Source organism: Hypanus sabinus, chromosome 13, assembly GCF_030144855.1.
Source record: "Hypanus sabinus isolate sHypSab1 chromosome 13, sHypSab1.hap1, whole genome shotgun sequence".
NCBI classification, from domain to species: domain Eukaryota; kingdom Metazoa; phylum Chordata; class Chondrichthyes; order Myliobatiformes; family Dasyatidae; genus Hypanus; species Hypanus sabinus.
In genome coordinates this window covers 88,010,522-88,028,292 of record NC_082718.1, presented here as the reverse complement: position 1 = coordinate 88,028,292, position 17,771 = coordinate 88,010,522, and the positions used below count along the sequence as shown (strand labels likewise).

Below are 17,771 nucleotides of genomic sequence, written 5' to 3'. Positions count from 1 at the left end.
CGTAATAATTCAGTTTTTAGTGCTCTGCTCATTAAAACAGAACCTTTGCATCCTTCACTTGGAGCTTGAGTTTGGCTGTGTTTGATGTACACACAGAGTTTGCTTTGACTGAACACATTTGATTTCAGATTCAGTGCCAAAACAAAAAATGACTGTTTATTGAACCATTAGAGTGACCTGTATTTACTGTAAATTTATTTGATTCCATAAATTCCTTCCCTCACCTTTCCACTGGAATGACATTATAAGCTCATCATCACTAAGACTGTGCACTCAATTTTGAAGATCTGTGTTTGATCAATTTTCACATCAAGGGACAATGGAGTTGAGAAGCAGTATCCTCCCGCAGACATTCAAATATTACTTTAATCAGATTCTCATGGGATAAATTGTTTAATCTCCTTACCCTTTGAAACTATGTGTCAAGGTAACGGATAAAGAAATGCAGACACTTCTAAAATTTCCGTATTCTCAATGTGGTTTGGCTCCTTGTATCTTAAAAAAAATACATCTTTGCTGTTTGATACGTTTCTGCTTTTACACTTTCAAAGGAAGTATTGCATTTCTAAGAAATATGAGAGAGGAGAAGATAAAAGCAAGCTAAAGACAATGTAGGTTTTGTTTTAGGTGGAAGTGTTTAAATGTGATCTCCAGTGAATGGCCCCAGTGAGGACTGTACTCAGCCAGGGTCAAGAAGCCAAGAGGTACACATTCGACTGAGTTGTGTCGATCTGACAATCTACCATTGTAGTGTTAGTTCAGAAGCATAGCAGTTTGGAGACCAGGCTGGATGAAAGCAGAAACCTCTGGGACTGCATCCGCGAGTCCGAATCAAAAGTGGACTCCCAAGCAAAAGTCACAAAGAGTTTCAGCCTGAAGCATCGATTCTTTTCCATAGATGCTGCCTGACCTGCTGAATCCCCCCCTGCATTTTGTGTGTGTCGCCCTGGATTTCCAGCACCTGCAGATTTTCTCATGTTTGCTTACCTTTATTGTTTGCACAATTTGTTTTTTCCCCTCTCTCTGCATGTTGGAAGTTTGACGGTCTTTTGTTTCATGGATTCTCTTGAGGTTTGTTTTGTGGCTGCCTATAAGGAGGCGAATCAAGGTCGTATAATGTATATGTACTTTGATAATATATGAACTTTGAACTTTGAGACGTGGAGAAATAGAAGTCGGGTTACGATTGGCGGGGCAAGCTCAAGGAGTCATGAGGCCTATTCGTGCTCCTGTTTTGTCTGAGTCTGGGGTTCCCAAACTGGAAACTTGCTTAATGATTTTTGTCCATGGCATGAAAAGGTTAGGAACCCCTCCTTTTTCATGGACCCCAGGTTGCAAACCCAAGACTGAATGGAGATGAAAGAAGAAATAGTGAGGATCATCCAGTGGTGTTGGCGTTCAGAATTGAATCTTTAATCCAGCTCTGGCTATGACTGAGGTTTCCATTCTGCCGTGCTTTGGAGATGCTGCCTTCTTGATGTGAATCCTTCCCTGTACCTTTTTCTGATTTGGAAATTCCACAGTATGATTTGCCGGTTTCCTGAGATTCTTCTGCTGGTCACGAATCAGGCATCAAAGCTCAGTAACAATCACTGAACCCTCCTGGTTTAAGCAAACTCCTCCTCCCCCCCCCCCCCCCCCCCAGATGCGGAATTCTTTAGCCAGGCGTCAGAGGGAGAAAGGTGGCGACGTTATTACAGCTCAGGGTGTTGGAGTTCAGAGTTCAATTCCGATGTCATCTGTACGGGGTCTAGACATCCTCTTTGTGGAATGCGTGCGTTTTCTCCGGGTCATCCAGCTTCCTCCCACAGTCCAAAGACATACTGGTCAATGAGCTAATTGGTCATTGTTAATTGTCCTGTGATTAGGCTGGGATTAAATAGAGGGTTGCTGGGTGGGGTGGCTCAATGGAACAGAAGGGCCTATTCTGTGCTTTATCTGTAAATAAATAAATAACGTAGCACAACAAAATGACTCAAAAAGAGTATAAAATTAACAGGAATCAGAGGTGAGTAAAGAGTGAGAACTGATCTAAGCTGGTGAGGATGTCCCTTTTGAAAAGAGATGAGGAGGAATTTCTTTAGCCAGAGGGTAGTGAATCTATGGAATTTATTGTCTCAGACGGCCGTGGAGGCCATGTGATTAGATGTATTTAAAGCGGAGGCTGAGAGGTTCCAGGTTAGTAAGGGTGTTAGAGGTTAGTGGGAGAAGGCAGGAGAATGGGGTTGAGAAGGATAATGAATCAGTCATGGTGGAATGCTGGAATAGACACAATGGGCCAAAATGTGTAATTCTGCTCCTATAGGAAACATAGAAAACCTACTGCACAATACAGGCCCTTCAGCCCACAAAGTTGTGCCAAACATGTTCCTACCTCAGAAATTGCTAGGCTTACCTATAGCCCTCTATTTTACTAAGCTCCATGTATCTATCCAAAAGTCTCTTAAAAGATCCTATCGTATCTGCCTCCACCACTGTTGCTGGCAACCCATTCCACGCACTCACCACTCTCTGATGTTGCTAAACATCTCCTCTGTACCTACTCCCCAGCACCTTAAACCTGTGTCTTATGTCTTACGGTTTTATGGGCAAACTGGGGAAAATGCAAGAGGGACTTCGGAGGTGCTGTTGCAAATTTCCAGCTCTGTACTTTCCATCTTGGAACTGGAGGACAAAGACCAATCTGTCTAGAATTCTCAATAAAAGGGAAAAGAGGGAATGAAGTTACAACTACAGTGGGGGATAAGGCAGGAGCCGATTGGGGTCTAATGTCTGCAAAATATGCACAGAGGCTAACAGGATGGGAGAGGAAAGTAAATTATATTGTAACGGAAAGTGTGAATTAGTGAGGGAAAGTTTAATAAAGGGCATCATCATCATTATCACCATTATGTGCCGGGTCATATGACATGGGTGATCGTGGTCTCGGTGACCATGATTGTTCTTCATGAATGTTTCTACAGAAGTGGTTTGCCATTGTCTTCTGGGCAGTGTCTTTACAAGATAGGTGACCCCAATCAGAGATTGTCTGCCTGGCGCCTGTGGTCACATAACCAGGGCTTGTGACGTGCACCAACTGCTCATACGACCGTCCACCACCTGCTCCCATGGTTTCACATGACCCTGATCAAGTGGCTAAGCAGGTGCTACACCTTGCCCAAGGGTGACCCGCAGGCAAGCGGAGTGAAGAAGTGCTTTACAGCTCCTTTGGTAGAGACATATCTTCACTTTGAAAACCAGAAGAGTCAGAGGGAAAAAAATGGTCAGTTAAAAAAATGCTGCATTATTGCTTAGGATATAATAATGGAAATTGCCAACATTCCATAGTGCAAATTAACATCTGCCCTGTAGACGGGTCTCGGCCCGAAACATTGACTGTTTATTCTTTTCCATAGATGCTGCCTGACCTGCTGAGTTCCTCCAGCATTTTGTGTGTGTATCTGTGGAAAAAGAAGGTTTTTAGTAATCAGGAATTGTTTTTTTTTATTTTTTGAAGAATAGAATGTTCACTTACTTTCTACTTGTTATTTTTTTCAAAATGCTCCTGAAGTTTAAGTTCATAATTATGCAATTTTCCTTGAATGTGTGACATCCACTTGGTAAATTTGCTCAACAAAACAAAATACTTCAGTCTGATTTTATTTTGTAACTTCTCAAATCTTTTGCAACTCTAGACTATAAAGAAGACTCGTTTTCCTCACTGGAATGAAGTGTTTGAGTTTGAACTGGAGGGTGACAAGCCAACGGAAGAAATGACATTCACTGTGGAAGTCTGGGATTGGGATATGGTGGGGAAGAATGACTTTCTGGGAAAGGTGAGGTGCCGCTTTTCTTGACTTGACACTTGTTTGTGAATGGCGTTTACTGTCCCCCATTGTAAACTTGCATTTATGAAACGGATGTTTGGCTATACAGAAATTGACAAGTTCACAGGTGCGCTGAGTCTAGTTATGTGTCCTTGTGTTATAAATATTCCATCACAGTAGATGCTTCAATTTGGTTTTACATATTAAACATAAAGAAAACCATCAAAGATATCAATGTACTAGAAAGGATGTGAATGTAGCCACTCGTTGAATTTTAGAATGGGTGTTTATTTCCGTACAGGGTTTGTGTACCTTGTCTAATCCATTATATTCCAATATGTCAGTGCTGCAGAGGATGGGCTGGAAATGATCCAATGTGTATTGGAACGGTAATGTACCCAGGGCTTACATATATCTGTGAAACACACAACCCACCACACATTCTCCTCCAACCCCCTCCATCCCCATAGTCTAGGGGTCACTGTAGTTATAACAAAACGACTTTGCTCCTTTGCTCTAAACCTTTTGCACAGGAGGATTAGGTTTCATTTGCCCTCTTACCCGTTTGTTGCGTTGTCATATTTAAGTCACAATTGAGTCGATCATCGTACGCACAGGTGCAAGGGAAAACATTGCAGGTACACAGCACCATTCACAAGATGAGGCCACCCTCAGGGTGGAGGAGTAACTCCTTATATTCCGTCTGGGTACCCTCCAACCTGACAGCATGAATATCGAATTCTCCTTCCAATAAAAAAAATCCCTCCCCCCCCCCCTTCTTCTATTCCACACTCTAGCTTTTTACCTCTTCTCACCTGCCTATCACCTCCCCCTGGTCCCCTCCTCTCCCTTTCTCCTGTGGTCCACTCTCCTCTCCTATCAGATTCCTTCCTCTCCAGTCCATTATCTTTCCTACCCACCTGGCTTCACCAATCGCCTTCTAGCTATCCTGCTTCCCCTCTTTTAGACCGGCATCTTCCCCTTTCCTTTTCAGTCCTGAAGAAGTGTCTCGTCCCAATAAGTTGACTGTTTATTCATTTCCTTAGATTCTCTCTGGCCTGCTGAGTTCCTCCACCATTTTGTGTGTGTTGATTTGGATCTCCAGCATCTGCAGATTTTCTTATGTTTATAAATTAAACCTAGATCATAAACTTTATACTGGTGTAAAAGTCGCTCACAGCATACAGTATAATAAGTGTATTTTTTATGTTTAATTTATGCCCAAATTATATTCATTAGAGTGGATGTGGAGAGGATGTTTCCCATAGTGGGTAAGCCTAGGACCAAAGGACACAGCTTCAGAATTGAGGTTATGTCCATTTAGAACAGTGATGAGGAAAAATTTCTTTAGCCAAAGGGTGGTGAATCTGTGGAATTCTTTGCCACAGACAGCTGTGCTGGCCAAATCATTAGGTATATTTAAAGTGGAGATTAATCGATTCTTGATTAGTAATGAAGTCAAAGGTTAAGGGGAGAAGGAAGGAGAATAGGATAAATCAGCCATGATTGAATTGCAGGCCGGACTCAATGGGCTGTTTTATGGTCTAAAAGGATGCCAGTCTCCTCTTGTACATCAATATTCCCAATCGGCACATTTAGATAATATCCTACCTTCCTCTCTTCCCGATGAAGTAGCTCATGGAACAAGTTCTTCATCAGCATAGTGCAGGTCTGCCTCCGAATGCCTCTGAAGCCTGTCTGAAGGTATTTCAGTCTCTGTTTTGAGTATCACAGGCCTCTGGAGTAGAGTATGTCAATCAACTGAACCCACTGACAGAAGGGTTTTCTCCTGACAGATACAGTCAGCTTTTTTTTATCTGACACCATGACACCTCAATTCTAAATGCTGTATGCAAAGAAAACAGCATCCCAACATCTAATTCTTAAAGGTATCAATGAATTTTACACTTTTCAGTGGGGTCACCTCCCATTCCACAGTACTCCAGGGAACAGATGCCCATAACCTCAATCTCTCAATGTCTAGACATAGCACGTTGTGGATAATACATGTAAATATTGGTACATTGTGGGAGTTCATGTAGATCATATAGATAAACAGCTAGCTCTATTAGATAAGATCTCGTGGTATTAAAGGAAAGCCTCTAGCATGGATAGTGTTAGAGTGATTTTTGGGTTTAGGGCATATACCTTTAGCAGTTGACTTTGGCTATCAGTCTTCACATCTGAAAATGTATTGTGGATTTGATTTGGAGCACAGCTCTGAACAATGGGTCCTGAAAGCTGTGAATCCCAGACCAGACAATGCTGGTTAAAATTCATTTGGATGTGTGAAGATTGTATGTGGTTTCAAAGAAAGCATTATCCGTACTTTGTAAATATGGAGTTGTCCGTTGATGTTTGGCACATAAAATATCGAGCCCCATGTTGGGCCAGCGAGACCCTTCAACCGAAAGCATCTCCCTAAGATGACTGCTGTACTTTGTTTTGTTGAATAAAGAAGGTGTTTTGTATCTACCGATACTTTTCTCTGGTGATTTCATTCACGCAACAATGGGTAGAAGATTGGCTGACTGGCAGAAAGCAAAGAGTGCGAATAAAGAGGGCCTTCTGTCATTGGTTGGAGTAACTAGCAGTGTTCTGAAGGGGTCAGTGTTGAGTCTGTTACTTTTCACGTTATATGCTCGATGATGGAATCGATGGCTCCTTGACCATGGTTGTGGATGATGCCAATGAAGATGGTAAGGCAGGTAGTGCTGAGGAAGCAGGGGACCTGCCAAGGAGTTTGGACAGGTTGGGAGAATGGGTAAAGAAGTGGCTGGTGGAATGGCAAAGTGTTTGGTTATGCACTTTGATGCTGTCGTTGGCGAGGAGTTCCACACGGCTTTAGACCACCTGGACAACACAAACACCTACATCAGGATGTTGTTCATCGACTAAGGCTCAGCGTTTAATACCATCATTGCCACAGTCCTGATTGAGAAGTTGCAGAACCTAGTCCTCTGTAGCTCCCTCTGTAATTAGATCCTTGACTTCCTAACCAGAAGACCACAATCTGTGCTGATTGGTGATAATATATCCTCCTCGCTGGCGGATCAACACTGGCGCACTTCAGGGGTGTGTGCTTAGCCCACTGCTCTACTCTCTGTATACACATGACTGTGTGGCTAGGTATAGCTCAAATACCATCTAAGAATTTGCTAACAATACAACCATCGTTGGTAGAATCTCAGGTGGTAACAAGAGGGCGTTCAGGAGTGAGATATGCCAATTAGTGAAGTGGTGACACAGCAACAACCTGGCACTCAAAATCAATAAGATGAAAGAGCTGACTGTGGACATCAGGAAAGGTAAGATGAAGGAACACATACCAATCCTCAAAGAGAGATCAGAAGTGGAGAGAGTGAGCAGTTTCAGGTTCCTCGGTGTCATGATCTCTGAGGATCTAACCTGGTCCCAACATATTAATGTGTTATAAAGAAGGCAAGACAATGGCTATACTTTATCAGGAGTTTGAAGAGATTTGACATCTCAACAAATACACTCAAAAACTTCTATAGATGTACTGTGGAGAGCATTCTGACAGGCTGCATCACTGTCTGATATGGAGGGGCTACTGCACAAGACCGAAAGAAGCTGCAGAAGGTTGTAAATCTAGTCAGCTCCATCTTGAGTATCAACCTACAAAGTACTCAGGACATCCTTAGGGAACGGTGTCTCAGAAAGGCAGCGTCCATTATTAAGGACCTCCAGCACCCAGAGCATGCCCTTTTCTCACTGTTACCGTCAGGTAGGAGGTACAGAAGCCTGAAGGCACACATTCAGCGATTCAGAACAGCTTCTTCCCCTCTGCCATCCTAAATGGAGATTGAATCTTTGGACACTACCTCACTTTTTTAATATACAGTATTTCTGTTTTTGGACATTTTTTAAAATCTATTCAATATACATAATTGATTTACTTGTTTATTTATTATTATTACTTTTATTTTATTTATTATTATTATTACCTTTTTCTCTGCTCTATTATGTATTGCATTGAACTGCTGCTGCTAAATTAATAAATTTTACATCACATGCCGGTGATAATAAACCTGATTCTGATTCTGAGTTACAAATATTAGCATGGGAATGAAAGGGTTAATGTACGAGATATGTTTGATGACTTTGTGCCTGTACTCAGTGGAGTTTAGAAGAATGAGGTGGGATCTAACTGAAAACTATTTAATATCGAAAGGTCTAGATAGGGTGGACATGGAGGGGATCTTTCCGGTTGTTGTAGAGTCTAAGATCAAAGACTCTAGCCTTTAGAATGAGCTAAGGAGGATTTTTTTTTGCCAGTGCGTAGTGAATCTGTGGAATTAATTGCCATATACGGGTGGAAGCCAAATCATTTGGGTATATTTAATATGGTGGTTGATAGGTTCCTGATTAGTAAGGTTGTCAAGGTGACAGGGAAAAGGCAGGAAAATGGGGAGTTGAGAGGGAAAAATAATTTAGCCATGATCAAATGGTGGAGCAGTCTTGATGGGTTGAATGGCCTAATTCTTTTTGGCTTTATTGTCTAATAGTAACAGGATGTGGAGAGCATTTTGTTTTGATTGCAGTTGTCAAGGATGAATGAAAAAGAATTTCGGTGCTGAAACAGCTATTTGGATTTAAACTAGGTCAAGATTGTTTCTTTGCGTAATGTGAACAAGCTTTAGAAGTTGGCACCACCGACCGATCTGCGAAACCCATCAATTGTATAAAATCTAGAGCGGAGTAATGAATAAAACATAGACGCTCTGTCATAGCGTGCCGCTCAGTGAACAGCAAAATGAAAATCTGGATGAGCTAAATGGACTGTATATTTCCCTAGTGTTTGGCTGGATCACTGATGTGTCATTCTCTTCACCTCTGGGACTGGGATTAGAATTTTGCCTGGGTAACTCTCTAATGATGTGCAATAAATAAGAAAAGGCAATTGCGGTTTCATCCTGGCGGGTGTGAACCAAACCTTCAAACTTTAAACCCAAGTTGTATCCTCACCCTGAGTGATGAACACGGATATGGCTTCACTTATTCAAGTGAACGTATAGCTAACGTGTTTGGCTGCTGCTAACGGATGCGATGGTGGCCAGGAGCAGGGAGATGTGGTGTGCTTGGACAGTGTGGTACCACAGGTGTGGGGAGTGCTGTGTATCTGATATTTCGATAATATTTGAGTGATCTTGTATGTACATTGATTAGGTATTTTTGTTGATTTAAGTAATTACTGGCTATATGTAAAATATGTTAATTGCATGTTTTGTAACTTCAAAACGTCAAATTAATTCAATGGAAGGCAGGGAGTCTACGAACATGGGCATAACTTCGTCTTTACTTTAATTGAGGTGTGCACAAGTCATGTGGTGGTGTATGATGTATGTAATTAATGTATTTATACATATAACGTCAAAGTAAAGTTTATTATCAGAGTGTGCATACAATCCTGAGGTTCATTTTTCAGTGGATGTACTCAGTAATTCTATAGAATAGTAAAACAGTAACTTGTAATAGTAACATATAGCCTGTAATTAATTATTTAGAAGAACAAGAATACTTAATCAAACAGTATATATTCAAGATTACTCAAATACACAATGGGGGTGGGGAAGTGGAAGGAGTACCTGCAGTGCAGTTTCAGTGAAAAAGCATTATTTGGCTTTGGTGTGTTGCGGATGGTAAGACACTTGGTGGAACTCTGCTGGATGGGATGTTAAGCTGCAAATTCTTCATGACTTTGTGGAGGACATCCGCTGCACCATTGAGCAGAACTGAAGGAAGAAATCCACTCTTGACCATAAATGGTAGAATAGTGGGAGTATCAGTTATCATCTGTGGTCACCTCTGTGTTTGGGCCTCATCAACCCTGGCTGAGTTGCCTGGACAAGAGTGTCCGATGTTGAAAGACCCGAAACACCCGATGGCCCCAGGTTACATCACTGATGATGCATCCCAGCATATCCTAGAAAGTATCTCAACATCACTACGTTGAAACCAAAATGAAGGTTACTTTGATTTCTTGCTCATGCTTAAAGTTAGTTGCCAAGGAATTCTTCCCCACCACCACTTTGTTTGCACCTGGGGATCTACACTGAGTGTTTGGATAACTGTTAAAGACCATTGAAGGTGACACCAAGACACCAGCAGGCAGCTGGGAAATTTAGCCAGGGGTAGATCACTAGAAAATAGCAGTAGAAGGGTAAATTTGGCTGTTGGTAAGGTCAAATTCTTCTAGGCAGCTTTGTGGTTGAATAAATCTATTCTGCTTAAAATCTAAACGTGTTGGAGAAAACACTGCTAACAGAGATGAGGAGGAATTTATTTAGCCAGAGAATGGTGAATCTGTGGAATTCTTCACCATAGGCAGCTGAGGAGGTCAAGTCTTTATGTATATGAATGGCAGAGGTTGATAGATTCTTGATTGGTCAGGGCATGAAGGGATGTGGGGAGACGGCAGGAGACTGGTGTTGAGAGGAAAACTGGTCAGCCTTGCTGAAATGGCGGAGCAGATTCGATGGGCCAAATGGCCTAATTCTGCTCCTATATCTTATGGGTATGTGCACTTGTGACAAGCGCAGTAATATTGTGAACCTGAATCTGTTGTAAGACAAAAAAAACAGATCCCGTTACAAGATGTTTTTGTTTAATTGATTAGCATATGCAAAGCTCAATACAAAAGATAAAGCCCTGATTAAATTTCTCCCTCAAAAGGATTAATTCTTGCTATATTATAAATATACCTGTAGTGGGCTGTCTGTGACGATGAGCAATTAGTAAGGTGTAAGATCTTCCTTAAAAATTGTTTGCTAATTACCTCTCTGGGGTGATTCATGATGTTTTTTTTAAACAGGCATGTCAGGTTTCAGGCTAACTCATGTTGCTCAAATGTCAAAATCCCAACATGTGATGCAAATTTCAAACCTTGAGATGTGCACCTTCTTTAATGAAAAGCATTTGATACCTCACGCCCTCAAATAGGTATTCTCTCTCATACAGCCTGCTGAGGAACCCTTTGTCCTGCGTCACTGCTCCCCGCCAGTGTCTCACGCAACAGAGAAGAGATTAAAAGCTCACTCCAGATGCGCCAGACCATTATTTTAAATTATAGTTCCACAATAGCTGCACAGGGGAACTGTCAGGGCACCCACGCTTACTCGCAGCCGGTGAAGCAAATCATTTCTCTCTGCTGGAGCTCGAACCTCACAATTTTCATGTTCTTCCCCCCCCCCCACCTCCATCACAAGTCGACTTCCATAAATGACGACTTTTCATTTTCATTTGCTGCTTTCAAATTGTGAGTTTCACTGACAGACTTTAACTATGAAGATGAGCAATTAGGTGACTTTTTTCTTTGCAGGTTACAGGCAAAGCACGTTTATCATTTACCTGTGAACCTTATTAACTCTCATCTGCTGTAGCCCATTCCCGGGGATGACAGGTGATGATTTTAACTAGACCGGAGCATGCTGGTGGAGTCAGTTAGCTGAAGCCTACCTTGTCAGTTCCAATCCTGCGCCCACCAATCAGAGTCTTAGTGAGCTCCGTGTCAATGTAGTTTCACTCTGTATATATACTAAAATGCCCCAGGATGCATAAAATATCATTATTGATAGCTTGAAGTTACCGAGCTACAAAATGCAACGGGAACATCTGCGTTTTGTTTGTGAATTGTGTCTAAATATGTGTTCCAACATTCCCCTCCACTTGCATTGCAATTATCAACAGCAAATTGCAGTCCATTTGGACTGTCGATCACGATCTACACCACTGGGGGTAAAAAAGCGAATTCTCTAGCACGCTGTGACTTTCACCAATGCCCAGTCGAATTTGTCTTTTGTGCCTTGTCATACCCTTCAGTCTCTGCAGAGCGTTGCAGTTCCGCCTTCTTGGGCATTGGATCTCACTGCAGATCTCAGCGGCCCGGTCTGCTGGAGCTGGCTTTGCCTGTTTGGACAGGCATGCCCCTGTCTAACCAGGATATGAGGCCCACCGGCTCCCTTTACCTCGCTTGCCTGTCAAAGCAGTGTACCGGGGTGTGGCTGCTGTCACATGCAAACAGCTACTTGGAGCCACAGGTGAGAACTGAGTGTCTGGTGGAGGCCAGAGGTGAGTGAGTTGCCCCAAACTGGACAGGACATGCCCCTTCACCAGAGATTCTGTCTCTCCCTAGACATCCCAAACACCCCAGATAAGGTGAATGTGCAGCTATTTTCCCAGGGCTGGAGGGCACAGGTTAAAGGTGAGAGGGGAGAGATTTAATAGGAACCTGATGGTTCCTGAGTGTGGTCCTTATGTGCAATGAGCTGCCAGAATAAGTGGTCAAGGCAGGTACACTAACAACATTTAAAAGCTGTTTGGGTTGGGTTTTTCTCCAATCTTGGCAATTTGCTTGCAAATGTTTCGTCACCATACGAGGAGACATCATCAGTGTGCTGCGGCCTCCAAATGCTTGGCCTTTGTATATCTTTTAATTAGCTGATTGGTGGTCATTTCAGAGACTCGATTATGATGCGGGGAGAAGATCTCGTTGTGGATCTTCATGGGTTGTGGTCTAGAATTTTGCTCGATTTGGTTCATAAACAGGATCGAGGTTTTGCATGTCTGTTTACAGGATTGTTCTAGGAATTCTCTAGCATGCTGCGTGTCTGTCTGCACCATGACTTTCACTGATGACCAGTCGAATTTGTGCCTCACTCAAACTTCATGGGTAGAAACCAGGGAGAGTTTGCCATGCTGCTTGACAGCCAGTTAATGTTCATGGATTCTTGTGGATAATTTTCTCCCAGCTTGGCCGACATAATATTTGCTGCAGTCCCACATTTTAAATACACTTAAAAGGCATTTGGGACAAGTCCAGTACATGCATAGGAAAGGTTTGGACGAATATATGTCAAATGCAGGCAAATGGGACTCACTTGCGTGGGAATCCTGGGCAACATTGACCAGATGGGCCAAAGGGCCTGTTTCTATGAAGATCTGAAATGTACCTCAGTCTTGCACCACTGAACAATGATTTTCTTTCCCCCATGGCATGCCGACTGTTCCTGCGCTGAAACTGGAAGCAAGATTCTAATCAAAACCAGTGGCAAGAGCAGAGCATTTTAATCACTTCAGGGTGACCCACTCGAGAATAACGCTTTTGCATTTCCACATAATAACTTCCAGTGGATAATTGAGTACCTGAGTCTTCGGAAGAGTCGTACCAGTTGTGAGAATGCAAATGAAGCAGTACAAAACAGCACCCTGCTTTCTAGTCAAACGCATTCAGATTTAAAATATTAGTTCAGAGAGGTTTTTAGGTTACATATTTTCTCATTCTGTTCATTAATATCACAGCAACAGTACTTGATGCCAGAATTGATCTGTCTCATTTGTCTTGCTGGTATTCAGCTTCGTTCTATTATTGTCTCAATCCACAGGGGATGGCTAGATTCTACTAGTCTATGTTTCTGTCTTCTTACTTTCCTGCCTGATAATGAGAAGCGAATGTCTAATCTCTGTATTTCGGGCTCCAACGTGGTGCATGGCCCTGATTTTACACAGCAGGAACTTTAATAAGCCCAATACCTGCGTAGCGGCTCTGCATGAAAATAGTATCAAAGAAAGGCTAATGGAATGCCAGCTTTTGTAACTATAGATTTGCAAAGTAATAGGGAGGAGATGTTTACCACATCTAGATGACAGCTTAGGGCACAGCAACTGAGCACAGACATATTTCCACTGGAAGGAGTACTGTCACCAGGGCTCCAAGAATTAAATCGTGAGGAATTTGTCTATAATTTCTGGGCAGTTGGGTGATTAGATTGTGGATTTGGGATTGACAGAGGTAAACTGGTGTGGGAGTCCAGGATATATATATATATAGAGTCAGGTGCTGATTTAAAGGTGCTGATAAAAATATAAAAGTGTGTGTGTGTGTGTGTGTATTTGTGTTAACTTAAATACGTAGTGCAAGAAGAGAGGAAAAAAACAGTAGTGAGGTGGTGTCCAGGGGTTCAAAATCCATTCAGAAATTTGATGGCAGAGGGGAAGAAGCTGTTCCTGAATTGCTGAGTGTGTGCCTTCAGGCTTCTGTACCTCCTTCCTGATGGCAGCAGTGAGAAGAGGGCACGTCCTGGGGTGATGGGGGTCCTTAATGATGGACACTGCCTCTTTGAAGATGTCCTGGCTGCTGGGGAGGTGAGTGCCCATGATGGAGCAGACTGAGGTTACAGCTTTCTGCAGCTTATTTTGATTGTGTGCAGTTCCTCCCACCACCCCACCCCCCCATATCAGACAGTGATGCAGACAGTTAGAATGCTCTCCATGGCACATCTGTAGAAATTTGCGAGGGTTTTTGGTGACATACCAAATCTCCTCAAACTACTAATGAAATATAGTCCTGCTGTGCCTTCTTTGTAACTGCATCAACATAGTGGGCCCAGGATAGATCCTCAGAGATGCTGACATCCAGGAACTTGAAACTGCTCACTCTTTCCACTTCTGATCCCTCTTTGAGGGCTGGTGCGTGCTCTCTGATCTTACAATTTTTGAAATCCACAATTAGTTCTTACTGACACTGAGTGCAAGGTTGTTGCTGTGACAAAACTGATTATTCTGATATAGCTGATTTATCTCACTCCTGTGCACCTTTTTGTCACTACCTGAAATTTTGCGAACAATAGTTGTGTCTTCAGTAAGTTTATGGATGGCATCTGAGCTGTGTGTAGTCACACAGTCATGGGCATAGAGAGAGTGGAGCCGCAAGCTATGCACATATCCCTGAAGTGCACCGGTGTTGATTGTCAGTGATGTGGAGGTGCTATTTCCAATCTGTACAGACTGTAGTCTTCCAGTGAGGACATCGAGTATCCAATTGCAGAGGGAAGTACAGAGGCCGAGATTTTGGAGCTTTTTGATTAGGACTGTTGGAATGATTGTGTTAAATGACTTCAGGAAAGGTAAGACGAAGGAGCACATACCAATGGTCATAGAGGGATCAGAAGTGGAGAGAGTGAGCAGCCTCAAGTTTCTCAGTGTCAGGATCTTTGAGGATCTAACTTGGTCCCAACATATTGATGTAGCCATAAAGAAGACAAGACAGCAGCTATACTTTATTAGGAATTTGAAGAGATTTGACATGTCAACAAATACACTCAAAAACTTCTATAGTTGTACCTTGCAAAGCATTCTGACAGGCTGCATCACTGTCTGATATGGAGGGACTACTGCACAGGACCGAAAGAAGCTGCAGAAGGCTGTCAATATAGTCAGCTCCATCTTGGGTACTAGCCTACAAAGTACCCAGGTCATCTTTAGGGAACGGTGTCTCAGAAAGGCAGCGTCCATTATTAAGGACCTCCAGTACCCAGGGCATGCCCTTTTCTCACTGTTACCATCAAGCCTAAAGGTACACACTCAGTGATTCAGGAACAGCTTCTTCCCCTCTGCCATCTGATTCCTAAATGGACATTGAAGCTTTGAACACTAGCTCAGTTTTTTTAATATACGGCATTTCTGTTTCTTGCACATTTTAAAAAAAATCTATTCAATACAAGTAATTGATTTACTTGTTAATTCATTATCATGTTTTATTTATTATTTTTTTCTCTCTGTTAGATTATGTATTGCATTGAACTGCTGCTGCTAAGTTAACAAGTTTCACATCACATGTCAGTGATAATAAACCTGATTCTGATTCTGATTCTGAAATGCTGAGCTGTAGTCAATAAACAGCAGATATGGGCATTGCTCCAAGGCAGTCGTTCATTAGCCTTCACTAACTGCCCTTGACAAGGTGGTGGTGAGCATAAACTTTGAGTAAAGTACTTTCACGGTCTTGCTGCATAGGGGCTTTCAGAATTTAGAGCCAGCAACATTATAAATGAACCAAAACCCAAATTCTGCAAGAACTCAGCAAGTCGAGCAGCATCTGTGGAGGTGACAGGCACAAGTTGACGTTTCAGGTCTACACCCCACATCAAGACTGACCTACACTGGATAAATCCGTAACCAAAGCTTTTTCTTTTCGTTTTTACCCTCCGTCCACACTAAAACAGCGTTTTCGTCCTCCGAAAACTGAGATTTTCAGAAGCGCTCTCCAGGGTGTGTAATTTTGAAAATGCCGCTTGGCCGGAGCAGTGTGGATGGGGTACCCGGAGAAATCTAAAAATGCTGTCATGACATGCCGGAACAGATGGGGACGGCAGCATACCATTTCATTGTTTTCTTGAACGGAACCTAACAAATTCAGAACAGACGGCAACGAGACTGAAGCCAGAAGAGTTAGAAATGTACTCACCAAATACTTCGACCCTTAACTTACTGAATAAATAAGTATACACACTTTGCCCTGTTTTCTGTCCTTGCTTGTATGAAGGTGGTTTACCTATTTATGCAAGTACTTCTCTGACAATAGATGTGTAACAGCCTAATGTAACATTGAATGGAAATACAAGATAATACTGATGCAGACATGCTTTATACATTTAACAAGGTGCTTTATTAATGCAACAGAGTTCGTCAGTTTTTCAATGTTCGTTGTCAGCCAGGTCATACTGCCCGTGAACTCCCTGTCGGTTGCTTCCATACAGTCCAGTGTTTGATTTTTTTTTAGTTTTAAGAGCCAACAGCTGTCTGTCATTTAAGTTTTTCTAGTCTGTAACTGAACAAACATGCACCAAGTTTTTCACGGCAAGATTCGAAGCCAAACATGTTGCTTGTTTTTGGTAGATGTGCCCTGCGCATGCACAGTAGAAGATTCACTGAAATATACATTTTAATGTGGACAGAGATTTTTTTAAAAGCACCTAGTGTGGACACTTATAGTTTTTACATGAAACTGCCGTTTTCAAAGTTATCCAGTCTAGTGTGGACGTAGCCTGAGAGGGAAGAAAACAGATTTTCAGCATGTAGCAGTGTGCGAGTGGAAGGGATGGGCTGGTAGGTGAAGGATGGAGGGCAGCTACCAGATATGGAGGAGGTGGTAGGCAGGTAGGACTAGGTGGAGGGAGTGGATGTGCGAAGAGAACAAAGGGAGAAGAAAACTTAGTGGACAAGCGTGTTCCTCCTAGCTCTGCTTCCACCTATCATCTACATGCCTCGTACTGTGATATACTGCTGATGATATACTTTTCCTTCACAGTCCTAAATATGGTCTAGACACAAAACATTGCCTTACATCTTTTGCCTCTGCAGGTTCTGCCTGATCCATTAAGATCTTCCAGCATTCTGATATAGTCCAGATTCCAGTATCTGCAGTTTCCTCAGGCTACTAGACCATGAGACACAGGAGCAGAATTAGGCCATTTGGCCCACGGAATCTGCTTCGCCCTTTTTTCATGACTGATTTATTATTTGCTCTCAACCCCATTTTCCTGCTTTTTCCTGGGAACCGTTAATGCCCTGATTAATCAAGAACCTAGCAACCTCCTCTTTAAGCATACTTGGCCTCCACAGCCATCTGTGGCATAGAATCGCACAGATTCACTATAATCTGGCTAAAGAAATTCCTTCTCATCTCTGTTTTAAATGGATGCCCCTGTATTCTGGAGCTGTGCTCTCTGGTGCTAGACCCCCCCCCCCACCCCAACAGGGAACATCCACATCTACTATATCTAGGCCTTTCAATATTCATTAGGTTTCAATGAGATTTCCCCCTCATTCTTCTAAACTCTAGTGAGTACAGGCTCCTCATACGTTAACACTTTCATTCCTGGAAACATTCCTCTGGACCCTCTCCAATGCCAACACATCTTTTCTTAGGTAAGGGGCTCAAGACTGCTCACAATACTCTAAGTGCGATCAAACCAAGGCCTTATAAAATCTCAGCATTTTATCTTTGCTCTTATATTTGAGTCCTCTTGAAATGAATGCTAACCTTGCATTTGTCTTCCTGCAAGTTAACCTTTAGGGTTTCTGCGCACCTCAGATTTCTGAACTTTCTCCCCTTTTAGAGCCAACTTAACGTCTACACCTTTATTCCTTCTACCCAAATTCATG

General features: G+C 42.5%; 1 protein-coding gene across 1 annotated transcript in view; it reads left to right on the top strand.

The window, feature by feature from the left end:
• The window catches only part of LOC132404080 (rasGAP-activating-like protein 1), a 272,887-nt gene that overhangs the window by 102,689 nt on the left and 152,427 nt on the right, over positions 1-17,771 (top strand). Inside the window, exon 7 of the mRNA XM_059988090.1 lies at positions 3,675-3,815. Coding sequence (XP_059844073.1) covers positions 3,675-3,815 — 141 coding nt within the window. The remainder of the gene's footprint in view (positions 1-3,674; positions 3,816-17,771) is intronic.